At 53.5% G+C, this 14294-nt stretch overlaps 7 protein-coding genes across 7 annotated transcripts; 3 read left to right on the top strand and 4 right to left on the bottom strand.

Moving 5' to 3' along the window:
• Positions 1 to 1389: 1389 nt before the first annotated feature.
• Positions 1390 to 2954, bottom strand: C8A04DRAFT_31686 (uncharacterized protein; the record flags this gene model as incomplete). The annotated part of the gene is made up of 4 exons (XM_062781838.1): positions 1390 to 2030; positions 2100 to 2616; positions 2693 to 2720; positions 2776 to 2954. The coding sequence occupies 4 exons, from the start codon at positions 2952 to 2954 to the stop codon at positions 1390 to 1392; spliced, it is 1365 nt and encodes a 454-aa protein (XP_062634185.1).
• Positions 2955 to 3772: 818 nt separating this feature from the next.
• Positions 3773 to 4180, bottom strand: C8A04DRAFT_31685 (uncharacterized protein; the record flags this gene model as incomplete). Its single annotated transcript, XM_062781837.1, has 4 exons — positions 3773 to 3799; positions 3859 to 3940; positions 3996 to 4027; positions 4088 to 4180. The coding sequence occupies 4 exons, from the start codon at positions 4178 to 4180 to the stop codon at positions 3773 to 3775; spliced, it is 234 nt and encodes a 77-aa protein (XP_062634184.1).
• A 359-nt stretch (positions 4181 to 4539) lies between these two features.
• On the top strand, positions 4540 to 5151 carry C8A04DRAFT_39633 (Prefoldin subunit-domain-containing protein; the record flags this gene model as incomplete). The annotated part of the gene is made up of 4 exons (XM_062784658.1): positions 4540 to 4557; positions 4632 to 4763; positions 4823 to 4890; positions 4959 to 5151. The coding sequence occupies 4 exons, from the start codon at positions 4540 to 4542 to the stop codon at positions 5149 to 5151; spliced, it is 411 nt and encodes a 136-aa protein (XP_062634183.1).
• A 1030-nt stretch (positions 5152 to 6181) lies between these two features.
• C8A04DRAFT_39632 (DASH complex subunit Dad1-domain-containing protein) lies at positions 6182 to 6869 on the top strand (the record flags this gene model as incomplete). The annotated part of the gene is made up of 3 exons (XM_062784657.1): positions 6182 to 6283; positions 6525 to 6587; positions 6708 to 6869. 3 exons carry the CDS (start codon positions 6182 to 6184, stop codon positions 6867 to 6869), a joined length of 327 nt encoding a protein of 108 aa, XP_062634182.1.
• Positions 6870 to 7938: 1069 nt separating this feature from the next.
• C8A04DRAFT_31682 (P-loop containing nucleoside triphosphate hydrolase protein) lies at positions 7939 to 9050 on the bottom strand (the record flags this gene model as incomplete). The annotated part of the gene is made up of 3 exons (XM_062781836.1): positions 7939 to 8415; positions 8482 to 8685; positions 8769 to 9050. 3 exons carry the CDS (start codon positions 9048 to 9050, stop codon positions 7939 to 7941), a joined length of 963 nt encoding a protein of 320 aa, XP_062634181.1.
• Positions 9051 to 10217: 1167 nt separating this feature from the next.
• C8A04DRAFT_39630 (BTB/POZ protein) lies at positions 10218 to 10857 on the top strand (the record flags this gene model as incomplete). The annotated part of the gene is made up of 2 exons (XM_062784656.1): positions 10218 to 10372; positions 10704 to 10857. 2 exons carry the CDS (start codon positions 10218 to 10220, stop codon positions 10855 to 10857), a joined length of 309 nt encoding a protein of 102 aa, XP_062634180.1.
• A 778-nt stretch (positions 10858 to 11635) lies between these two features.
• On the bottom strand, positions 11636 to 13505 carry C8A04DRAFT_14631 (lariat debranching enzyme, C-terminal domain-containing protein; the record flags this gene model as incomplete). Its single annotated transcript, XM_062778173.1, has 2 exons — positions 11636 to 13378; positions 13452 to 13505. The coding sequence occupies 2 exons, from the start codon at positions 13503 to 13505 to the stop codon at positions 11636 to 11638; spliced, it is 1797 nt and encodes a 598-aa protein (XP_062634179.1).
• Positions 13506 to 14294: the final 789 nt, after the last annotated feature.

The following is a 14294-nucleotide window of genomic DNA, read 5'->3' as shown; positions in this document are numbered from 1 at the left end:
CCCCGGTGCCCAGCTGTTTAGGATTCATGAGGGTGGCGGCTAACGCTTGATGGGGGGAAAAAAAGCCACCGTGTCGTGGCAACAGGTGGTGGGCTGGGTGGGTTTAAGGGGAAGATTGCGCGGCGGGATGGGGAGGGGATTACGTTGGCTGAGAAGAGGAGTTTGTTAAGGAGGGAAGGGGTGAAGTTGGTTGGGGTGGAGGGGGGTGGTAGTAGAGGAGGAGGAGGGGATGATGCGGGGGAGGTGAAGGTGAAGGTGTTGGGGACGGCGTTTGGGGGGTTTGTTTAGGTTGTTTTGAGGGGGGTTGTGTGGATGTTGATCACTGGTCTTGAGGAGACGGGAAAAGGATAGGTTTGTGGGTTCGGTGTTGGGTGCTGGGTTGCTTGTCCTTAGATTGGAGTGCTTTGGCATTATTGACGGGGTGAGGGGGTAAATATTTCAGGTTTGGTGCCATTATTCTAAAACCATTGGAAGGAGAAATCTTTTGGCAAATTGGTCAACTATTAGACCTGCGACCCCCTTTTCAGAACACCATCGAGAAGTTGTGTTGCTCCCGTGATTTTACAGTCCAACACACCACCACACGTTGACCACAGCAGATAGGCCTAATTTGATCAATTTGGCTCCCTAGTTACTTTACATACCACCCAACAGAAGGTTGTAGAGATCAAGTATTTGATCATAGCCCAGACTCTCTCGCAGGACCCTCCGGCTCCCGCATCACCAACGCCAACCCAAACCAGTCACCCAAACCCCTCCTCCCGTGAGTTTGATTCAGACCAATCCATCGAGGCCCGCACAGTTCCGTAAGGCCCTCGGACCATGAGTTATTACCGCCACCCCTTCCATGGCGCCCTTTATCTCCACAGGAATATGGCCAACCGATACCCCGCCTCTCTGTTACGAAAGAAAGAGCCCAGAATGTACGCCCCATACCCCATACCCCATCCCACCTAGTAATGTACACGCATAGAATCATTGCTTTTTTTGAGAAAAGCCACCTTTCCACCTGCCGTCCCCCGATCCTGTTGCGCGGCGCTCTCCCGAAAGCAAAACGACGGCGACGCAAAATGTCATGTGCAAGGAAGAAAAAAAATCATTGCGCTTTTTTTCGAAAACGCCCGACAATGATGAGTGTAATGATGACCGAACCTCCCACCTGCCCTGCCCTGCCCCGCCTGTATCCCTTTCCCTACCAACAAACCAGATCAGAGAACCAAGATCAAGCGAGAAAAAAAACGCCTTCCTTTTGTGTTCCCGTAGTCCATGCATGCGCCCGTGTCAAATCCTGAAGGGAACGGTAAAGAGAGTGAATGTATGGAAGGATGGATGGATAGTGCACGGATGGCGAACGGATGGTGGATCGGTGAAGCGGTGAAGCGGGTGACTTTAGTGCTGGTGCTCCTCGCCACCACCACGCGGGCCACCACGGCCACGAGGGGCATAACCGCCGCGCGGACCGCCACGACCACGGCCACGGCCCTCACCACGGAAGCCGCCACGGCCACGGTAACCTCCACGACCGCGGTAGCCACCTTCACGATGGCCGCGGTTGCGACCCTGCACTGACTGGAAGCCATCGTCCGCGGGCGCGGTTGGCGCAGCCGGGGAAGCCTCCGTCTCGGGGTGATCATCAGCCCAGGACTGCGAAGGAGCCGCTGAAGTGGCGGCGGCCGGGTTGCTCTCGAGCTCGCTCAACTCGCGCGGGACCTTGACGTCAACCCACTCCTGCGAGGCCGACAGGTCGTTGCCGGTATCCCATTGACTCTCACCCGCGGCGTTGGCAGCCTCGTCGGCGACGTCAGCGTTGTTGGGGGCGGCGTTGGCCGTGGCCTCATCGCTGTGGCCGTTGGTCAGAGCGGTAGCGGTGCCTTCGTCAACCTCGGTCAGTCCGGCATTAGCGACAGTCGGGTCGGTCTGGGTCTCCGCCTTAGGCTCGGTGGTAGTCTCGGTCTCGGTGGGTTGCGTGACTGTCTCGGTCTGGGCAAACGAAGCAGCGTAGGCAGTGGCAGCTTGCTTAACCTGGGCAACTGGGAAAAGTTAGTACGTCTCGTACATTTGCATACAACGGCGTTTCCGGGAACGCGGTGTTGGCTTACAGGTCGTCTGGAGGGTCTCGCCAGCGGTGTTGCGGGTCTGCTCGTCCACGCCTTCAACCAGCTTCGTCATGATAGACACAGCGTTGTCGTCACCAGAATAGATCTGCAGCAGGACGCCCTCGAGCGCGAGGTTCTCGTCGGACGAGGGGTCGGCATCCTCCGCGCGGCGGGCCGCGGCAAGGCGGAGGAACTGCGAGAGAATGAGAAGGTTGCTGTGGAGGGAAGTGTTGGCAGTCGCATCGGACTTGTCGGCGAGCTCGGCAACAAGGTCGGCCTTCTCCTTCTCAAACTTCTCCGTCAGGGCCTTCTCCTGCTCGGCGAGCTTAGTGCGGAAGTCCTGATCGATCTTCTTGTGTTGAGACAGCTGCTCCTCGAGCTGGAACAGTTGGGCCTGCAAAGCGGGCTTCTTGAGATGGGCGGCCTTCTGGTCGGCGTTGATCACCTTGGAGGCGACGAGGTCGTCGAGCGACCTGTTGCTGTTTTCAGCGATGATGGCATCAATCTTGGCAGTGTTGGTCTATTTCAGGACGCGGTTAGTAATGATCGGCAGAGAAAGAGAGAGAGAGACGATTGCTAGGGTTAATGAAACTTACGATCTTCTTGGTAACATTACGAATGCTCCTATGAGGTCGGTTAGAATTACTAAGCGCACAAAAATTGTCTATGGCGAACGTACTTCTGCAGCTCACGGATGTAGGCATTGTCCGACTCGTCCTGGGCGTCACCCGCAGCAACCGAACCGGTGGTCGAAACAGCGGGGGCGGGGGACTCGGTGCGGTCCGCCTTCGTCTTCTTCCTTCGAGCCAGCTTAGCCTCGGTAGGGACGGGGGAGTTCTGAACATCTGAAGCCGCCATGGTGATGTGGCGAGCTAAGGTGGATTTCGTGATGGTCGAAATCGAGGCTTGAAGGTCGAGGTAGCTATTTGCTTCGAACGCCCAAGGAAATGTCGGCTCGCTCAAGAGGATGCGGGAGTTGTGGAGGCGAAAATACGGGAAATCGTTGGCAACGAAAATGGATTGCCTGGTTTGAGGGGAAATTTAATGTCTGTGTGGTTGGAATTTGCGAACGGTTGGGTTTGTGAGAAGATTGGTTCTGGAAATTTTTGAGGTGCCTGGAGTGGTTACTTTGGGTTGCTGTGCGCTGCTGCTGCGGTCATTAACACGGGCCACTCGAGCCGCGCTGCCCCACGATTGGCCGCAACGCCAAGGGAGACAGGTGCCCGTTCGAAGCCCAGGCAGAAAGGCACAGAATCAACTAGAACAACATCTTGAAGGGCTCAAATTCACTGCAAACGATGCAGGTCAGCTCAGCAGGGAGGACTATTACACTCAGCCTCCACCGGGCGCGTTGCTTTCATTCTACATTCCGCCTAACCCTAGTTCATATCTTTTTGTTTGTTTGCATCAACGCTCTATCAGGCCCCTCGATGCCCCTCGATGCCCCTCCCCACGCCTCAGCATCGTCGTCGTGTCGCGTGCCTCTGGCCCATGCTGGTTGGCCTCGATTGGTCCCCACCTTGAGCCGCGGAACTGCATGCACTGGCCCCCGCGTGCAGCAGCAAATGCCCAAGGTCGTCGACCCAACTGTGGTCTCGATCAACCTGGCTCGGCATTTGGCGCGTGGCTCGCTTCAGCCGGAATATCCATCTCTTTCGCCGTTCATTTGGAATCTCTCATCCCCTGAATTTGGCGAGCGAGTCCTGTAAAACACCATATGAGTTGTCATCCACTAAGTATCTCGAAAGATATCAGTGCTTACCGCTGTGACCTTTTTCACACTCCGAGCGGTGATACCTCGTTCTCCGCCCTGTTTAGCCTCGATCGTTGCTTCTTTCATGAGACTAGGCCAACATCAGCGGACGCGTTTCGCCGTCTTTTTCTCAAGTATCTCCTTACGTTTGCATAAAAAGCATATAGTCGAGGAACATCTATTCAATCTCTGTCAGACGCGATCTCAGAGCAACGCGTCGGAGTTGGGTTAACTATACCAGCACATCCGCGTTTTTGCTCACGTTGCAATTCGAGTGAGCTTTGACGATCTTCTTGACCGTCGCGCGGGGATACAGCTTCTGTCCAGGCATTCTGATTGACAACGGTAAAGACACAGTATAATTGAATTAACAGAGTGTGAAATCACGATTCAAGGGGTGATGTTGTTTGAAGAGCGGTCATATCTCGTCTAGAATGCACTGGCTCTGGGGTTTGTTGACTTGAGAGCAAGCTTTGAGATGGAAACGGCCAATTGTAATCGCGGCCTTTCATCACCCCCACCCTCAGCTCTTGAGCTCCCAGGGTTAGGGTCGGAGCTGTGGGACTGTGGAAACCTGCCCCGCCAAACGAGCGGAGCTCTGTCACAAGATGCCCAAGTAGCGAGCTTCATTTTACGAATTCAGCAGACATAACCGCCAATATTTCGTCCGGCCTCAAACAGTCCGTCAAGATGATGAGCAGACGGATGGTACGTGTCGGGTTTCCTTCTCACACCACTTTTCTGGCACTCCGATCACGCATAACTAACACTACCCTCTGTAGTTAACCAAGGAGGAGGAGGATGCGATGGGCGACGAGGTCGAGGTGCGCCGCGAGGACCAGGACAAGATCAACAAATTCAGCCGCCTGCACCAACGGGAGTTGTTAATAGAGGACGAACTCAAGACAAAAAATGTACGGGAACACACCAATACGTAGAGGTCCGGCGCACTGCTAACTATTCCCGTTCGCAGAAAGAGAAGGAAGAATTAGACGACATTACAACGGAGCTCGAGCTCGCCGACGAGGACGAGACCGTACCGTAAGGACCCAGCCCAGCACGGAACCCCATATCAAGCAACAAACATACCATACTAAACCCAAGAACAGATACAAGATCGGCGACTCGTTCTTTCACCTCCCCCTCGAACAGGCGCAGGAATTGCTCGGAAAATCGACGACGAAGTTAGAAGAAGAGATTGAGGAGCTCGAGGAAAAGAAGGGCACGATTCAGGAAGAAATGACACAGCTAAAGGTGGAGCTATACGCAAGATTTGGGAAGACGATCAATCTAGAGACATGATGAGGCTGAATCGAGCGCTTTGACATCTAAGTTACGATGTATGTACATGCTGTGTGCGAGAGCATCCATAGACGGCGCCTGACCTGGGGCGTGGTGGGGAGGGAAGACTTCCGAGTTCTCATATCCTGCGTTATGGGAGATATGGGCCTCGCGAAATGGGGGTTGATTGCCTCGAGGATATGCTGCATGCAGACTATGGTTAGGATACGCGGCCGGCCGAATACGCTTGTGTTTCTGGCACACCTGGGGCTTGGGAGTGCCTCAGATGGGCATACAATATGGGGATATCCACAAAGGGTTTCTGAAAGAGGGGCAATCGCTGTAGATGCCCTAAAGGTGGTAGTGGTTTCGGTCCTACCGCCCATGTTTCAAGCATTCTCGTCAGTGGCTGGCAACGGAGCATATTCTTCTCATATTTATCAAATTTGTCTGCTGTTATCATATTAGAATCAAGGGCCAGGGGAAAAGATCTCCATGTCTGTGGGCCGTTGAGTGAAGAGGCACGGAGTCCGAACAACAGGAGCGAGTCGCCGAACCCCTGGTCCCTGGATATGGCTACCGGCTCAGCATGGTAGAACTAATTTACTTGAGCTTTGCGTCACCTGCTCTTGTCTTTCAAATGTTGCACAGCATCATCTTACGGCCTTTCGGTCACTGCATCTTGAGCAGGTACGGAGGGATGAACAAGATAGGGTAAACGTTGTGCTCGCTTATCTGCGTCATTGCATCGGCTGCAGGTCCAGGAGAATGCGATTGGGTCTGGGCTTAACTCTTTCTCTGTTCCAAATATTCAAGGAACGTTCACCACAGTTCTTTGGTCCCGACGGACGGGAAAGAAACTAAAGATGTCGAGTTCAAGGGGTTGCTACAGCAACATTAAGGGTTAGGGTTCACTTTACACGTTGTGGAACCCGTCCCGCATTGTGTCCCGCGTCTCCAACACGACTTCTCATGGATGAATTAAACAGCACCACCCTTCGAATCCCTCAACTTCCATAATACCGGCTCGTTTAAAATCTTAAGAACCAATATGGCATCTCAACAACACCAACGCTCAACCTCAACAGCGGGGACAAGGGAAAAGACGTATTTCGAGCAGCAAAGGGAGGAATTAATGGGGGAAATCGCCATGGTCCGTTCATCACTCAACCCAGCCCGTCCATCTCACACACACTTCTTTCTCTCTTGGCCCGCCCGCCTTCATCTGCATGCACGTATGCAATAAGCACGAGAAACGAAACAAAACAAAACGGAGGCGGGGAAGCCCAACGAAAACAAAAAACAAAAAAAGACTTGACCCGAAACAAAAAGCAAAACTACTCTCGTATCAAATAGATTAATTGGCTGACGGAACGAAAACGCCACTTTTCCAGAACTTCGAGCACGTGCTCGCCAACATCAACAAACTCAACCGGTCACTCGAGGCCGTCATTGCGGTATGTACATGTATCCGCAAGGCTGTGAAACCATAATAATAGCACCATTTGTGAGACAAGTTTGGCGTTTGATGTCTTCATACTAACCATATCTGTCTGTGTACATGCACACGTTTACAGGTGGGCAACGAGTTCTCATCGGTAGAAGCACTATGGTCACAGTTCGAGAACGTCATGGCCAAGGATGAGCCACAGGAGGAGACCGAGGGGCAGACAGAGGAGGATCACGGGGAAAGGGACCAGCATGAGGGGGATCAGGTGAAACGGGAAGGGAGTGAATGAAGGTGCGGGTGGATAGGGGGCAGCTGGTGGGAACTAGATGTTACGACAGGAGACGGTTAGGCAGAGAGCAAACCTGTCTAGCTGAGGGGATGAGTGATACCCAACAACAACGACAAAATACAACCACAGATCCGGAAGATTAAGACATCACGTTTCACGTCACGTTGTAGCACTATTTACGGTTCACAAGTTTGAAGATTCTTTGTTTCTTGTATTCCCTATCCCTATCCGTAATCAACAAAAAGAAAAGGTAGGGGGGAGGGGGGAAGTCATTCGTCACGCCACAACAACAACAACCTGACGATGACAACTCCTAGCCCCCACCCCCCACCATCCATACATTCCTCATGGGTATCACATCCCTTCTAAAACCCTATAACAAAGTTTCAAGAAGAGAATGTTGTATACTCCAGCAATACATTGTGTGTTGTCTTGTTTCCCGTGTTATCCATCCATAGCATAGCATAGCATAGCATCGCCCAAACCACGCAACATCCCTCGCTCACACCACCTCCACCACACCAACATCCAAATCATTCGTCCATCAATCAACCTATCAACCTTCTGCGTCAATAAGTCGTAGTAGAAGGGAAGTGTAGAAGCGGACGATGACATAAAAAGTGAACAAAGAGTAGTAATAGCAAAATCCCTCAAAATAATGTCAGTCGCCCGCTTTGTATGCCCTCGCCAGTGCCGTCGGGTAAAGGTCGTGTGTGACGTGAAAGGGGAAAAACAGCATCTGATAACTAAGGGAAACAGAAAACATGATGGTTGGCTGAGAGAGAGATAAGAGAGTAAAAAAAGGGGGCCAAAAGGGGAGTTGGGGTGGGGGGGAAGTAGAAAAGATAAAGGGAAATCAAGAATTGCAAACTGCGCCTGTCGTGTCGGCATCATGATGCATGTATGCAGTTGGACAGTAAGAGTCGTCAATACTCCTCTCCTAGGAGTCGGTCACCACCTCCTTTCGGCATCCTCCGACAACAACGACGACAACAACGACGACAACAACATCAACAACGGCCCTCCTCTTCTCCTCTCCCCACCAAACCCTTCCCTTCCACACCCACCCTTAGACCAGCGCACACTTTCTCTTCTTTTTCTTAACAACCGGAATTTGCACGCCATCACTCCCAAACGTTATCCCACTCTTACTCCCGCTTCCACCCCCATGGAAACTGCTCAGATGAGAACTGCCCCGACGCCCAATGCCAAGCCCACCACCGCTACCACTCCCTAATCCTCCTCCATGACCGGGCGACGTAGCTGAAGCAGCTGCCTCCGCCTCCAGCACCTTCCGGTCATTGGCCACGACGGTCAGGATGGCGCGTTCAAAGATCTCCTCAACACCCTTCATCTCCTTGCTGCTGCACTCCATGTACTGGGCGCCCATCTTCTTAGCGACGGCGAGGCCCTGGTCGGTTGTGACGGGAGTGAGGCCCTGCGTCTTGAGCATCTCGATACATGTCTTCTTGTGGCGTAAGTCGGACTTGAGGCCGACGAGGATAAGCGGGGTGTAGGGGCAGAAGTGCAGAACTTCGGGGTACCACTATGATTGTGATTGGTTAGTTCTTGGTCACCGCTTTGTGTGAGGGTTGAGTATGTGACGACGTACCTTATCCATGACATTTTCCAGCGAGTTCGGGCAGTCGATGGCGAAGCAGACAAAGATCAGGTCGGTTTCGGGGTACGAGAGCGGACGCAGGCGGTCGTACTCCTCTTGGCCGGCAGTATCCCAGAGCGCCAGCTCCACGGTCTTACCGGTCGGGGGGTGTGTTGGGTAGGTGATGTAATTTTCGAAGACGGTTGGGACGTATTTCTAAGAAGCAACAATCGTTAGTCATTGTGTCCGGACGAGGCTTGATGCGTAACGCCAGACCAGCGACAAGATCAGAGACATACCTCTGGAAAATACCCCTGGCTGTAGCTGATGAGCAGGCAAGTCTTGCCACAGCCGCCATCGCCCACCACAACAATTTTCTTGGAATAAGCTGGCCCTTCGGTCATAGCGGTTCCTGCTGATTCGCGGCCTGTCGAGCTAGTAGTGCTCATCATCGTACTGACAGTGCCGTCGCTGGATCGGGTGCCGCGCGCGTCCCGGCGCTGCGACTCGGGCCGCCTTGAGGCGTTGCTATCGCTTCTTTCGTGCAGGTAGGTCGAGTTACGGTATTGGTACGACGCCATGGCCGTGTGATCCCGTATTGTTATTGTCGCCGACGCTTTGTAGGTCGGCTGTATTATTTGTTCGGGTTTGTTTTGTCTTTCCCTTTTCCCTTATGATTGGAGTGAAGAGTGGAGGCGCTGCCTTGTCAAGTCAAAGACGGAGGAAAAGAAAAAGGGAAATGTCGGAAATCGGCTGTAATGCAAATGCTGTCGTTGCTCGTTCTGCCCCGCCCCGACCGGGATGGTGTGTCGTGGTTCTCGATTTTCGAATCAATTCCGATGCGCAGTGATGCAAGAAAAAATGTGATGCAAGTTTGTTGAGTCGAGGTGTGGCCTTTTTTTTCTGCGAGTGATGCGTTGGTCAACAAGGGATCGCTGGTGTGGGTGATGGGGAACGAACAGCAGCAGATTGCGGGAAGTAAACGGTCGACTGGGCAACCGCTCCTCCGATCGATTGATGACACAACCGCGGGGCTTAAATTGGCAGGGCCCCACTTGCAGGAGGCAATCTGGAACCCAGCCGAGTTCCCAAGGCAAGTGCAGCCGGGCTCTTTTTGTTTGTTCGACGCGGGGTTCCGGACAGATGTTGGTTGTTCATTACATTACTTCATCTAGATCGCAGGACCGATTTATCCCTCAGTTTTGTTACATATTTTTCACATATTTGGTTGTGTTTTTCAGGGTCTTTTTCTCCAAGGCCCAACAGTGGCTTGACTGCGAGGCGCCAGCCCTACACGCGTCGGTCACTGCCACCGAGACCCCGCTGTGGAGTTTTCAGCTGCCTTGTTTATAGTGGCTAGTGCACTTTCAGGGCGTTGCTCCCTTGAAAACCGGGGCATTCATTTTCGCTCATTTTGCGCCAACCTGTTTGGCGGGTTTGCGAGCTCCGGCTTCCAAGAACCTGACGCACAGTTTCTTTCATCCTCTCCCTGCTTTCCTTCCATGTCCCAACACCGACATCACCGAAGGAGACCTGAGAACCTGGTGAACGAACCCCATTTTCCGTAATTCCGCAACTCGGACTTTATAAATCCGGAGTCCTCCCCCGCTATCTCGGATTGGCCCTCTCGGTGGAACCGACAGGCAGCCAAGCAGAGATTTTTCAAGTGAAGCTTCCTCTTCCATTATCGTCACCCCCGACGCCGTACTCCATCACAACCACACCAACACCCAACCCAACGCCACATCATGGCGGAAAGCAAGTACATCACGCTCGTTTCGAGCGACGGCTACGAGTTTGTGCTCCTTCGCGAGGCGGCTCTGATCAGCCCAACCATCAAAGGCATGCTCCGGGGCCCGTTCGTCGAGGCGCAAACAGGCCGGTGCAATTTCCCAGAAATCAGGTTGGTCGCCTTCCCCGTCTCGGCCGTTACCCGATTTCTTTCCTTGCTTCATTTTTTTCCCTTCTTCGCTTTTCAATGATGACAACACAATTACTGTGTTATTACCGACAGACCTCTCGTTTCCCTGACGGGGTTCCTCCTACGAGGACCGTTCAAGGAACCGAAGATTGGACTGCATGAGTGTCGTCTACACTTGATCTGATAACCCCATTCAATTTTTATCTTCTATGATCCCGAAGCGAGCGAGGCAGTCAGAACCCTGCCTAGTTACCATAGCACTGTTCTGCTAACCTGGTATCCATTTTTTCTCACCTCTTTCCCCGATCAACAGTGCTCATATTCTCGAAAAAGTCGTGGACTACTTCAACTACTGGTACCGCAACCGCGAAAAGGAGGACGTCCCGGACATGGAGATCCCCGTTGAGATGTGCCTCGAATTGTTGATGGCGGCCAACTATCTGAACTTGGACCCACAGCTGCGGTGAGGACGACGGTGTGAGCCAGAGAGCTAGAGAGAGCGGTACGGACGTTAGGAGATGGAGCAACGGGCCATGAGCTGAAGCCCGGCTCCCAGAAGTTGGGCCCGATTCATAGAGGATCGGTTTGCCTTGGGATAATCTGCTTTTTGCGCTGGCGTTTACGGTATGGGTATGGTATGGTCATGGGCGGACGACACGCAAAGGATCATGACAAGGCGCGACTTGACATGGGCATAGGCATGCAGGCGTTCTAATAAGCATGATTTACTCACGTCCTTTTAGGAAGTTCTTTTCTTCCGTGGGCAAATTTGACTCGGTACTGACAACTTACCGATAACTCAAGCTCTCAGACATTGCACTCTCGTGTCTACCCGCCGCGATATTGTTTTCGTTTTCCCCCTATCCCAGACCCCCATCTTAGCATATGCGTCTAGCTCTTTTCTCCCCCATGAGCACGACGTCTAAAATAGATGGAAGACTGAAACATTATCCTCCACGATCTGCTTGGCTCAGAAACTCTTTCTGTGGAGTCTAAGCTTTATTAGTGAGGAGATATTCCACACGCACGTTACAACTGTTTTCGTGTTGTTTGTAGTTTGTAGGAAGGAGATTAGTCCATCATGATAAGATCTAAACGTCATTTTCATGTTCTTAATCGAAGAGTGTGGTAATCATATCTCCCCCACTTCATGATAATTTCTCCATTGACAATATCTTTTCCTTTGGCTCCGGTCGCCACGGAAGCTCTCTTCGCGGGTAGTTCTTAACATGCACAGACTGTTGACTATCTCCCACGCCCCCCTCTACCACGTCCTCCCCACCCTCTCCCACCACCCCGTCCACCTCTCCCCCGACCTCGTCCTCCTCTCCCTCCCCTACCTCCTCCATATCCACCCCCACGAGACTCCACGGGCGCCGGCCCCAACTCCTGCCTCACCTTCCTTTCCTCCTCACTCGCATCCCACAAATTCTCAACCCCCAACAACTCACAAAATGTTGACGTCTGCGGATTCGTCCACTCCCGCGGCAAATCCTGGGTGACTTCCTGATCCACCTCGGGCCGATGCGGGGGCGCGGTCGTCTCGAAATTCTCGGGGACTTCCAAACGGCCGGCATCAACGATGTGCTCGTTAACCCAGGCGCGGTGTTCGGCGATGAGGGGCGCGTACGCGGCTTCGCCTTCGTCCGGGGGGACGGTGGCGGTGCGGTCACCGATGGTGATGAGGGGGTGGAAGGCACGGATGATGGAGAGCCATTCGGGGTCGTATTGGAGTTGGAGACGATGGTTGGGAGAGCGAGAGCGAGAGCGAGAGCGGGATTTGGATTTGGATGCTGACTTGGACGGAGATGGGGACTGGGGGGGGGCCTGGCCTGCCTCATAAGGGGAAATTTCCATGACTTGGAGGAATTTGCGGCCGGGAAGGCACTTGTCAAGGGCGAGGAAGCGGGTTGTCGTGTTAGTGATAGTCTCGGGAACGGGCTGGCCGGGGACGGTGCGGGGGTGGGTTGTGGTCGTGACGGCACGCCGGGCGAAGGCTTCGGGGAGCTGAGCACGGAGGGCTTCGGTATCGTCAGTTCCTGTCTCGGCAGTTGCAGCAGCAGGTCCGGTTTCGGGGGTTGTAGTGGCGGTGGGCTCGCTAGTTTGCTGAGTTTCTGGGCCAGTTCCGGTGGTGGCTGCTGCTTTGGCTGTGGCCACCGGGTAGTCGTCTCCATCGTCGACGTCAAGGTCTATTTCATCCGGGTTGAAGGCAACTTCTAGCGGGGGGACCGGCGCTGGTTCAGATTCGGGCTCAGGCTCCGACTCAGGAACCTTGCTCGGCCCGGCCTGCGCCGGCGGAAACTCCTTGATGGCGGCAAATTTGCAGTGCAAGTGGGCAGAGAACCAATAAGGCGGCCTCAGTCTGTTAAGCACGTATTCGGCAGCCGGGTTCCCCAGCGACCCGTCGTACGATTCCCGCTCAAAATCAGGCTTCATCTTGAACAGGCGCTGGCTGTTTCCGTGCTTTTCAATGGCCCGCGGCCAGTCGTGGCTGAGGCCAACGTCCACCTGAGTACGCAGCTGCAGTAGCTTGCGCACGTCGATCTCGCGCACATGGTAAAAGCTCCTCACGTCCTCGGCGTTGAAGGGCAGCCGCTCGTGGTGTGGCTTGCGGTAGTCGAATCCCTTCCAGATACCACTCATACCCATTATCCGCAGGGGTCCCAAACGAAGAACGTTGGCGGCGCCCATATAGTAAATATTAGGTGCCACCCAGCCACCGTAGTACAGCTCCCAGAGATGGGAAGATGCCTCATGGTTCCCGGCGATGAAAATAGTCAGATAGGGAGCCTTGCGGGTACCTTTATAGTACTCGTGAAAGTCTCCCAGCTCGCGGTACTTGGCGGGTACAGCCATGGCGTTTAGGTCGGCGGCATTGCGGACGGCCTGAAAGTCACCGCCGATGATGAGCAAATCGACGCCATCCCAACCGCGTTCCTCGCACGATTTCTTGACACCGGCGTAGATGGCGTTGAGGGTGCCGTGGCCCTAAGCTCGAGTTAGCGGGTTAGGGTCTGAGCTGTGATAGGACAAAGGAGCAAAAAAGGTCATAATTGCATACACAGCCCTCAATAGCCACGCGCACGCCTTTGGTTACGAATGTGCTGGTCGACATGGTGGATCGCCAGTACTGGGCAAACTTGACCCGTTTCGTGAGAAACAGGAAGTTTCGGATCATATGTCGTGGGATGGACGTTGGCGGGTGACGGATGATACGTGGTTGTGGAAGCAGGAGCGAAGCACCCCAGTTAAATTTTAGTTGCCCGTCCTGCAACTCGCGAATTCCACAGGCCGGGATGCGTTCTTTGACACCACACCAATAACTTACCGGGCCGCCCGGGGTTTCCTCGAAGCCCGATCATTTTCTCTTTGTCTTGACGCATATTGACGGTTCCGAACTTCGGTTGCTAATTGCCAACAGTAATGTAGTCTATAGCGTCCGAGTTTGGGTACATGCCCCTAACAGACGCCCAATGCGCCCGCCACCGACCCAACTTGAAACCACTGTTAATCACAAAGTTTCTCATGGAACTCCTACTTGAACCCAGCAATATTGCGACTTGGGGCCTATTTCATGTATGCGATTTGTTCTGGTGGTGACAATCATAAAATATCTGGCCGTCTAAGACCTATACTTTCTAAAAACGGAGCCGCATTCAGCCCATGCCACCAGTTGCCTCAAGAATACCGCAACATACCAGCTTCGTCATACGAAGATATCACCAACGGCAAACAACTGGAACGTGATCACTACCAACAGACAAAAAGGTCCCCAGCGACTCTCTCTCGAATGGGCCACCTGGCGGCTGTTGGCCCCCTTCCCGAACTTTCCACCCGGTATCAATGCGCTCGTCAATAATTACCCCAAACGGCCAACTCAAGACCGAAAACTCTATGAGGAGAA

Source organism: Dichotomopilus funicola (assembly GCF_033296635.1).
Source record: "Dichotomopilus funicola strain CBS 141.50 unplaced genomic scaffold C8A04scaffold_70, whole genome shotgun sequence".
Classification (NCBI taxonomy): domain Eukaryota; kingdom Fungi; phylum Ascomycota; class Sordariomycetes; order Sordariales; family Chaetomiaceae; genus Dichotomopilus; species Dichotomopilus funicola.
Note: the sequence above shows the minus strand (reverse complement) of the source record. Positions and strands in the feature narration are given on the sequence as shown.